General features: G+C 43.5%; 1 protein-coding gene across 1 annotated transcript; it reads left to right on the forward strand.

Annotated features, from left to right (window-relative positions):
• Positions 1–5069, forward strand: LOC119292356 (ribosomal protein S10, mitochondrial-like). Its single transcript, XM_037571206.1, has 4 exons — positions 1–102; positions 206–300; positions 4150–4579; positions 4713–5069. Exons 1-3 carry the CDS (start codon positions 99–101, stop codon positions 4540–4542), a joined length of 492 nt encoding a protein of 163 aa, XP_037427103.1. The 5' UTR covers positions 1–98; the 3' UTR covers positions 4543–4579; positions 4713–5069.
• The last annotated feature ends 6079 nt before the right edge of the window (positions 5070–11148 follow it).

An 11148-nucleotide genomic window follows, 5' to 3' on the forward strand; every position in this document is an offset into this window, starting at 1 on the left:
GCCGGCCCATTTGGTCAACTCTCTCTCCAAGCCCTAAGGCTCCACGCTCCCTCTCCCCGCCGCCTCCGCACCGTGCCTTCGCAGCCGCCGCCGCAGCTATGGGTGAGCCCCTCCGTCTACCAGCTCCTCTTCCTCCCGCAACCTGGTCCGTTTGCCTTGTCGCACGTATTATTGCGCGCTCGTTTTGATGGATTCGTGGTGGCAGGCGCGTACAAGTTGGTGTCGGAGCTATGCAGGAGGAAGCAGTCGGACGTGATGAGGTTCGTGCAGCGCAGGGCTCTCGGCTCCCAGGCCAAGCAGGTTCGCTTTCCCTCTTACTCCAGATCCGATCCTCTCTTGTGTTCCTTGTGCGATGCCATGGCTGGGTGCATCTATGTCTGTGATTGCTGGCCTAGGCCGACTAGTTTTCTTTGTCTGTATTTCTGGTTGTTCCTTGTGCGGGGAAAATGCGTCTTTTCTGCCCCGTCGATGCTAGGTTTAGTTTTAGTTGATGCAAGTTAATTTCTATGCCATTTTTCTGCAATAAACTACAGTTGGTCTTTTGGAACAGATCTGAGCTTACGCCAGTCATGATGCCACGAACAAATGTTTATAAAATACACGCGCGAGGAGACACTATCTGGGTGTCTCTTGGGTTATCTACCAATTTTACAAGCTTTAACCGCTTGTGTTCATTGCCCCGTTGTTTCTGACTAGTAATTTGGACCATCCCATTCAGTTTATACTATCTGAAACTTATGTACTGTGGACATAGTTAATTGCATCATTCATGTCTAAATTCTTGCCTTGTTTCATTCTTGAATGCCTGTTTCTGTTTCTATGCGAGCCTTGCACACTGAAGCATTTTCATTGGACATATACACAGCTAGTTCCTTGGGTTCATACATTAGATTGAGGGTTCGATTGGTAGTATTAGATGCTACCATTTGGTAAAATGTTATTGTCCATTAAGCATTGGTGCATAGCTGGCGCCAGAGGTGGGTCACCGCAGTGCCAGGGACGAAGGGAAGGGCTGGCGCCGGAGGGGACTGCAGCCGCAGTCATTAGAGGTCAGATTGGATCTGACCGCGGTGAGCATGACCGGAGACAACGGAAGGGGAGCCGGAGAAGAGGAAGTATCAACATCGGAGGAAAAACGGAACGGGAGGGTCTTGGCCTGCAGGGCTCCGCCATCTTCGTTTTGCCTTGGCGCCGCCGTCCTCTTTCTCATGGTGGAGGGACGATGGGACGAAAGAGAGGCTGGAAATGATTAATGAATTAAACAGAGAGACCCAAAAGGATTCAATGAAACCAATAGGGTATTAATTTCATAGTTCAGGAAGTATTGTTAGAAGCTAAATCAAGCAGAGTAGACCCGTTTTCTTCTAGATCAAATTTGACATTAGCAAATGAACGAATAAATTCATTTAGATTGACTGCCATTGCTCTGCCCCAAACAAAACAAAACAATGTAGGTCGCGATCAGATCTCTAGCAAAGCAAACCTCTCGGAGAATTAGGGCAATTCTAATGAGGGAGCCTAGCCTAGGTGTTGAACTGGTTTCCATTGTAAGCTAGCCCTACTCATATGGAAATCAGAATGGCGATGAATCCAATCTAATACGTACTGCAGTTCAGTTCTTCAGTGTAGCATCTGATTCGAGATGGCTAATAGCGGAGTAGTATCTTGATGCGGAATTAAAGAGTTAATTCGAGGTAAAAGCACGTACCGTGGAGTTGGTGTTGTTGGATCCAGGCCGGCTGCCGTTGCTGAAAAGTGAGAGGCCGCCGCTGTCGCAGCAACCGTAGGAGGTGCTGGCCGTCGGAGGAGCGGGAGGCCAGCGGCGGGGTTGCCGCATCCAACACTGTCCAAGAAGCGCGAGACCGCTGCATCAGGTGGAGACGCCGATTGTCGGAGTGCGAGGCTGGCGGCGTACCGGAGCATAGCCATCGCCAAAGATCAGCTCTCCTGAACCCTACAGTCACTTGGATGGAGAGAGATCGGCCGATTCGGGCTTGGGTGTGCTACATGTTTTGTGCTTCTTAGTGGTGGGCTTATTGACTTGCTCCTGTTAGGTCTTTGCCACAGAGTAGAAAAAGCCTGAGACGGTGAAGGATGGGTCTGGGACGACGACGGCGACGATGTGGTCGTGTCGGAGACAAACTGCGAGGAACTCAATAGGGTCCGCCGAAGAGAGAACACGGTCACCGTGCTTTGAAGTGGAATGTGTGCTCTCTCCGGTGTGCTCTCTCTGGCGGACCCTATCGAGTTCCTCGTGGTCTGTCTCCGTCACGACCACATCGTCGCCGTCGTCGTCCCAGACCCATCCTTTATCGTCCCATGCCTCTTCTACTCTGTGGCAAAGGCCTAACATGAGCAAGTCAATAAGCCCACCACTAAGAAGCTCAAAACATGTAGCACACCCAAGCTTGAATCGGCCGATCTCTCTTCATCCAAAGAAAGTGATAGTACGGTTCGGGAGAGCTGCTCTTTAGCGATGGCGATGCTCCGGTACGCCGCCGGCCTGGCGCTCCGCCGGTCGTCGTCTCCACCTGATGCCGCGGTCTCGCGCTTCTTGGACAGTGCTGGATGCGGCAACCCCGTCGCTGGCCTCCCGCTCCTCCGACGGCCAGCACCTCCTGCTGCTGCGACAACGGCGGTCTCACTTTTTTAGCAACAGCAGCCGGCCCGGATCCAACAACACCAACTCCACGGTACGTGTTTTTACCTCGAATGGACTCTTTAATTCCGGATATTACTCAGCTAATAGCCAAACTCGAATCAGATGTTGCACGGAAGAACTGAACTGCAGTACGTATTAGATTGGATTCATCGCCATTCGGATTTCCATATGAGTAGGGCTAGCTTACAAGGAAAACCAGTTCAGAACCTAGGCTAGGCTCCCTCATTAGAATTGCCCTAATTCTCATGGAGGTTTGCTTTGCTAGATATCTGATCGTGACCTAAATTGTTTTGTTTGGGGCAGAGCAATGGCAGTCAATGTAAAGGAATTTATTCGTTTCTTTGCTAATGTCAATTTTGATCTAGAAGAAAACGGCTCTACTCTGCTTGATTTAGCTCTAATCTACTTTGCTAATGTCAATTTCCTCACCTATGAAATTAATACCCTATTGGTTTCTATTGAATCCTTTTGGTTCTCTCTGTTTAATTCGTTAATCATTTCCAGTCTCTCTTTCGTCCCTCCACCACGAGAAAGAGGACGGCGGCACCTAGGCAGACGGCGGAGCCCCGCAGGTCGAGACCCTCCCGTTCCATTTTTCCTCCGCCGCTGATCCTTCCTCTTCTCCGGCGTCCCTTCCCGTTGTCTCCGGCCATGCTCGCCGCGGTTAGATCCAATCTGACCTCTAAGGGCTGCGGTCCCCTCCGGCGCCAGCCCTTCCCTTCGTCCCTGGCACTGCGGTGACCCACCACCATAGCCCGTCTCCTCCCTCGGGCCACGGCTCCCCTTCTTCTTGGTCCTCCTCGGCTCCCGTTCTTCCTGCATTAACACGACTCCCTTCTTCCTCCACCATTCTAGAATATTTGATTGATTTTTTTGTTTCTATATAATCATCCAATTGTAATCACACATCATACAACTTTTGTTTTGATGGATATACTAATGTTGCTCTGCAATTCCATAGTTTGACATCCATATTGAAACCTCGGTATAATTTCGTGAGCCAATTCAGTTAACATCCAACCAACTGAATTTGTATTCATGTTCATTATGGTTCCCTAGCTGAAATGGAATTGAAACTAATACAATACAGAGGTCCCCAATACAGACATCCAAACACAAAGTTAGGGTAATATGATGGAGATGTTCTGTACTATGTGATAGGCCTATAGTGCAATCTTCATGCAATCCACTAATTAGCTCGGTCCGGAATTTCTCTTTTTTATTACTCCTACATTGATTGTATGTAAACTTTCTCTGCAACAAAATGTTGTATCTTGTATGTTAAAACGAGTTCTGAAAAATAGGTAAAGCAATACTAGAAATGTGTGTACAAAATTTTCCAGATTTTTTCATGACTTTTGTTAGTTCACTGCACGTCTATTCATATATCTTGTCGAAGGAGATGATATTAGAAGAAGGCTACAGATCTAGACATTTGCTACCCCTTTTGTTGCAATTTATAATGTCAAGTTTGTTAATTGTTGTAGCTTGGCAAGCCTATTAAGGAGACCAAGGAAGATGTGTACCCGAGGACCCACAAGTCACCTGCCAAGATACGCATAATTATGAAATCTTTCAATAACCAGAAGAACAATCTGAAGGAGCTTGCGCCGTACATGCATAAGGTTGGGTTGCCTGAATCGCGGTCCTTATACACCGTGCTGCGATCACCTCATATTGATAAGAAATCCAGGGAGCAATTCTCAACGCATGTGAAGAAAGTGTTTGTGGAGAAAACAGCGGAGACACATGAACTGGCCAAGAAGTTCTTCTGGTTGAAACGGCTTCGTATATTGGGGGCTCAGTATGAAGTCGTTATTAATTTCAAGACACGCTTGGGTAAAAAGTTTGGCTGCAGCAAAGGTGGTGGCCTGCTTTGACATCCAAAACAGGGTTCAGGCATAGAATAAAAAGGAGGTAATAACAATATAACAACAAAATGCTTCTTTTGGGCAACTGAATTCTCCCCTTATTTAAAAATAAACCATACTGGGTTGGTCGCTGATGGATTAATTGGTGTTTGCTTCCTGGCTGCTTTCTTGTCTTGTAGGTACTACTTTCTTGTCTTGTACTAGAGCTGCATCAGGCCACACACAAGCTATCCATCCAACTTGTGTGGATCTTAATTTCTGGCATTGGTTTGATCTAGCATATAAGTACTATATATTCTATGTAACTAAGGATGCATGTGACCTATCTGAGGCTGTTGCTTTTTTGGTAACCATCCATGTATTTCGAAAGAAGATGGTGATAATAGACGATGTCTGTCTGTCTTCTTTTTTTGCGATATACTAGTGCCATCTATCTGCCGGAGCCTGAATATATGGCAGCCAGCATGAATATTTGATGTGCAAGTAACCGAATCTGATTATGTTATGTGGGTGACAATCGATTCACTTACTATTGAGATTATGGTGTGATGTGCTTCATTATAACCGATATAAAACTATCTATAGAGTATCTAATGTACCTCGTCAGCTGGTGATTATGCTTATACCTGATTAGGGGCCGATTAACACACGTACTGAGAGCTGTAGAGCTGGAGTCAGGGTCGTGCGCTCGTACAGAACAAATGTTCCTGGGCAGTGGCAGAAATATTGTAAAACTACAACTTGTTGCGAACAATAAGTGTAGCTCGAAATCCACACTCCATCGCGACAATTACAAACACGGCAAAACAAAACAAAAAAGAAGTTTCTGGACAGGGTGACTCGCTTTTCTTTCTTGATCAACAAGCATTCTTTTTTTTAAAGTACGCCTAGGCGTACCATATTTTTATAAAAGGCAAAAATATTGTACAAGAAACTACAACTTGTTGCGAACAACAAGTGTAGCTCGAAATCCAAACTCCATCGCGACAATTACAAACACGGCAAAACAAAACAAAACAAAAAGTTTCTGGACAGTGTGACTCGCGTTTCTTTCTTGATCAACAAGCATTCTTCTTTTTTTTAAGAGTATGCCTAGGCGTACCATATTTTTATAAAAGGCAGAAATATTGTACAAGAAACTACAACTTGTTGCGAACAACAAGTGTAGCTCGAAATCCACACTCCATCGCGACAATTACAAACACAACACAAAATGCCTGTCCTAGACCAATCATCTAGCCGCGTCACAACAAATGCCGGCCTCCTCGAAGCAACAACTCTAACCGGAAACTCCTTGCCAACGCACTACCCACCCTTGATGCCTAAGAGGAGACGGCGAGTGGATAGCAGGACTCGGTCGGACCCGTGAAAGCCATCGTCTTGGATACGCCGGCGGCTGCGTGATAGCTCCCATGAAGACCAGCTCGAACAGCGGCAAGCATCGGAGAACCACAAACAACACCCAAGCCAAGTCTTTACCTGTGATGCTCTCAACAGAGGAACAACGCCACACCGCCGCCATCGCCGGTCCTGCAACGACGATCCCGTGCAGGTTTAATCTTCAGGCTGAGCTTAGGAGGGATAAAAATGGCATACTTATACATACCACAACACAAGATCTCTCTGAACCAACATGTGACGCTAGATAATAAATCTCTTCGCCGCAGTCCAAGACTTCTTCCACAGACTCCTGCCATTATCAAGAAAGGGAAATCTGGTGTTCAACACTTTTTATGTTTTGTAGATATCAGTCGTATTCTAGTTTGCAGTGACCTATTAAAAAGTACCCTCCACAAGTCATTATCTTCTTCTATTGGCCAAGGCAATAATTATACTTTAGCAGTGAAGCAACAAGGATAGCACCCAAAACATCAAAACAAATTAATAACTACCCAAGTGCGCTCTACTGAGGGAACATGAAAGATACTCCCTCCGTCCCATAATATAAGAACGTTTCTGACACTAGTGTAGTGCCAAAAACGTTCTTATATTATGGGACAGAGGGAGTATATATTACAAGGCAACCAACCATAACTATTCTGCCATGCCCATTTTCTTCTTAATATTTGGTGCCCGTATCCTATTGATGTAAACTGCTCTCATTTAAACATAGTCAGAGAGCTGATGACATACAAATAAAGATTACAGAGTTAATGCAAAACTACCATATCAACAGAAGTCATGCTTATAAGGAACAGTAATGTCAAAGCATGTTGCTTTCTAGCTTGCCACTCGGACCGTGGTTGCATCAACTCCAAGAGGAAATGAGTAAAATTTGGAAACTGCCTGAAGACAAATCAATCATGCCCTTCTCCCCGGATTGGCTTTTGCAAAGCTTGAGTATTTTCCATGGTGACATGAGGGAAAAACTTATGCTAGTTCTTTAGAGGGCTTGGCACCTGAGAGATGAAGCTACTATACGAGATTCTGTGATTTTCTTGAGGAATTATTGGGAGTGCCTATCCAGCCCAAATCCGGTTGTCAACGATGTGAAGGGGAAGCAAAAGTTGCATGGAGGTAATTTGCAGTCTTCTAGCCTGCCTCCCCATGCTGAGGTGCTTGGCTGGACTAAGCCGCCCGCAGATCACATAAAGATCAATGTCGACGCTTCTTTCATTGCTGACACGGGTTTGGCTGCACTGGGAGCGGTTGGCAGGGACTGTTTTGGTGACATTGTCTTCTCAGCTGGTTGCCGTTTTCATGGGTGCTCGGATGCAGAGGAAGCCGAAGTCCAGGCCCTTTCTTTCGGCCTTAACCAGGCTCGTAAACTGAATTTGAACAAAGTGCAGATGGAGACGGATTGCAACGCTGTTGTGACCGCTGTGAATGATAGTAATGTTAGCAGGGCCAGCTGGTGGGCTTGTTATGAGAATTCTAAGGATATGATCAAGGAGTTTGGAGCGTGTTCTGTTTCCAAAGTCCATAGGGAGAGCAATGTGGCCGCGCATGAGCTTGCTGCCTATGCTAGAGTGAATGGGGATTTCTTTCTATTAGCTGATGTGCCACAAGCTTCGAAAGATGTAATTGCTTCTGATTGTATTCCAGACTTATTGATATGAATGAAGCTCTCCCTTTCCTCAAAAAAAAAAAAAACTCCATGAGCTTCCTTTTGCTTTCCGTGTAATATTGGGAAATTAAAAGGTAAGGATGATTGGATTAACAAATGTAAGATGCTGCTATAGATACTATTCAGAAAAAAACATCTTGTGTTTAACCTTGTCAAGTTGTAGACTGCACGGACAGAAGGCTCGGTTCATTTCGTCCAGGCTCTTTTAACTCCTTGTGGCCGACTGCCCTTGCCTATTTCAATTGAAACACCATCACCACATTTTACAACAACAACGACATTGTCGTCCAAGGGTCCATATCTTCATCCTGTCCTTCCATATTGATGATCTCATCATAAGCGACCTATGAGGTGTTGACGGCCCTAGATGTAGTGGCGGCTTGCGAATGTATTGTAAAAGTAAAGGAACATTTTCCTTGAAGAGAAAAGAGCCAAGACACATTTGAGTTGAATATTCAAGAGAAAATAGTACTACCTCTGTTCCTAAATATAAGACGTAGTATATTATACCCAAACAACTCTTAAGCAACGCTATACAAATGTATTCTAAAAGTTGTATCCATTAATCTTGTACTTGATCAGGCCTACGAGTTGTCACTTCACAACTAAAATAGATGTGTCGTTGTAGAGTTGATCCATTCAAATATCTGTAGAATTAGATGTACGGCCAAAAGGGAATCCATACATTAGACAATTCTAATTCAGAACACTCACAAGCACCATGTACAATGCCCCATCCAAGATGACTTTGCTGAACTCGGTAAACAAATTATTAAAATTATAAACAAGTTAACAAATTAGATAACCAAAAGGTCTGGAAGAGGTTTGCCTCATTTCCCCTCCCTCCCTACTGACTACATCCAATTTCACTCATCACAAAGTTGTCATCCTTACATTTTGGCAAGCCAATGAGTTGTGGTGTAATTCAAGTCTCCTATGTTGATATGGAATAGAAGAACTTGAATCAAAGAGCAGTATAACAATGTAGTTCTTTCACCATTGTACAAGAAAAGTATAGTTGTTTCACAAATCCAAGCATATTGTCTTTTTATGTGCAAGGAAGTTAAACAATTTACAGTCGGTAAGCGAATCTGCGGATCAAATGGGTAAATGGTTTGGGATCTTGCAAGAAGAAAAAACTACAATAGTAAAACTTACAGACACAACTGCGGATCTTCTCTTACTATTCTCCTTATATACAACAATAATTCATAACAAAACACACTCTCGAATATTTTAGAGATCTCCTAAAGATAAACATATGTTCTTCAGTGCTAAAGCCACTTTTGCTTAGCCTAATACATAGTACAGTGACATTCTAAGAACCATAAAACCAAGCAACAACAGGAAATGCACTGTATGACTTTGTTGCCACACTTGTGTGTTTCAACAACAGACCATACTTTGTCCAGTACAACCATTAGCAAATAACAAGAAATGGGCATTATGAGTAGCGTGCAGAATGGCATGAAAAGGTAAGGAGGATAAAGAAAACCAGACAACAAAGTGGAAGATTCATCATAATTTAGTAGGCAAAGACAATAGCAGGTGACGCACCTGATTAGGACATAGGTAGAAAAATAACAATACTTGGTTGATAGCAAAATCATTGTAGTTTTTAGCTCTTGGATTGCTCCTGCGGATTATATCAAATTCAAGAGCAGTATCGTGGAAGAACATACCCAACATCTGGTAATTTCAGGCAACTGAGAAGGGAAAATGATTCATGAGAAGTAGAGCATCAGTTGCATCCAAGAAAGGAAGGGCAATTTCACATGAATGTGAGCAAGTACAAAGAGGAACATCTTGATCGAAGGTTGAACCATAAAGAGTGACCTGATTTGAAGTTGGAACTGCTCAATCATCTCAATTGATGTACACCTTCCTAACGTGCTTCGATTCTTGGAAGAACGTGCATACTATTCTGACCCTGAATATGACAGTCATACAAACTTCTGCAGCCTCTTTGAGGCCATTAACACTGCTCTGACCATCAACCTTGAAAGTCTCAGTTATTAAGAGATATTTTCTCCTGTAAAGACAAGCAGCATCAATCAGTACCGGCAAACAAAATGGCACAAAGCAGCAAGGAATTGGGGCGCTCTCCTCTATCATTTTTTTCATCCCCAAAAATCTGCACATATTATCAATCTAAGGAGCATTGCCACATGTAAGTACCTGTAAAGAGCAAGTCAAGGGACCATTTACAATGTAAAAATCATCAAATCTATCATGTACATGCCCAGCTGATTAGTAATGTCAGGATTTTTCTTGAAAATCCAAGAAAAGGTTACAACTAATCCTATATACTGTCAGAACCTTTCTGCATTGACAATTTACATAGCCTCATTATCTTTCAATGAAGCCATGAAGAGCATGCCGACAATTAGTGCTGAGCTTATCTTTAAGACAATATGAACTTAAAATACATAGTGAATCTCAATCCAAAAAGCATGGCAACCTATACATGGTGGATTTTTTATGTTGTACGTACATCTAGATAAACAACACTACCATTTTTTTATCTATATATAGCAAGAAACATTCCTCCCTCGAGACTAAAAACTAAATGAATGGAAACATTCCTCCCTATGCAGGTTATTTACCGTTGTACGTACTGGCTTTGTATGTGGTCTACGCTACAGCGAACGGAGTATCAATCGTTGTTCAAGACGGTGTGTATGCGGTTGGAGCGGGTGGTCAGGGACATTTTTACCCAACATGGGTGGCAACATAATCTCTGAATCGGTCCACCTCCTCCATTGACATTGGCATAGTTTTGGACTCATGGCTTTACTGTTGCCAACTTGTCATTCTTTTTATATATACACTTTGCTAGACTCTTCGTTAAGTCTGTGTGCATCTTAGCTATACAGAGACAGGGTGTCATTCCTTATGCTTTGTATCCACTTGATGCTACATTATGAGTTAATAAAAATGCCCTTTATCGAAAATGAATGGGAAGAGACTAACTCATGACTACTCCCTCCGTCCCAAAATTCTTGTCTTAGATTTATCTAGATACGGACATCCGTATCTAGATAAATCTAAGACAAGAATTTTGAACTGAAGGTGTAATCAGCAAATCTATCATGTACTTGTCCAGCTTTGCACTTATAGGAATAACAATACATTTAGTACACAGAGCACTGCCCGGGCCTATAGAACCTTCATTCTAGTCTCTCATACTATTTACTCCCTCCGTTCTAAATTATTTGACCTATATTTATCTAGACACGGATCTATCTAGACACTAAACAAATATAGATACATCCGTATTTAGACAAATTCAAGTCAACTAATTTGGAACGGAGGGAGTACTAATCAAAACAGCCACTTCCCGAGTTGATTGTTTGCATCATTTAACCTGTTAAGTGCAAAGATCTAAAGTAGCAGATAATGGGTCAGAGTTGGAAGAAAGAAAAGAAAATGACAGCAGAAGATCACATGGTACACATAGAAACACATCATCTCCTACCATGTGTGTGGTTCCTGACATATGAGATGTTCTTCTTGAACTGGTCGTAGCATACACGTTGGGGTTGGTC

Source organism: Triticum dicoccoides, chromosome 1A (assembly GCF_002162155.2).
Source record: "Triticum dicoccoides isolate Atlit2015 ecotype Zavitan chromosome 1A, WEW_v2.0, whole genome shotgun sequence".
Lineage (NCBI taxonomy): Eukaryota > Viridiplantae > Streptophyta > Magnoliopsida > Poales > Poaceae > Triticum > Triticum dicoccoides.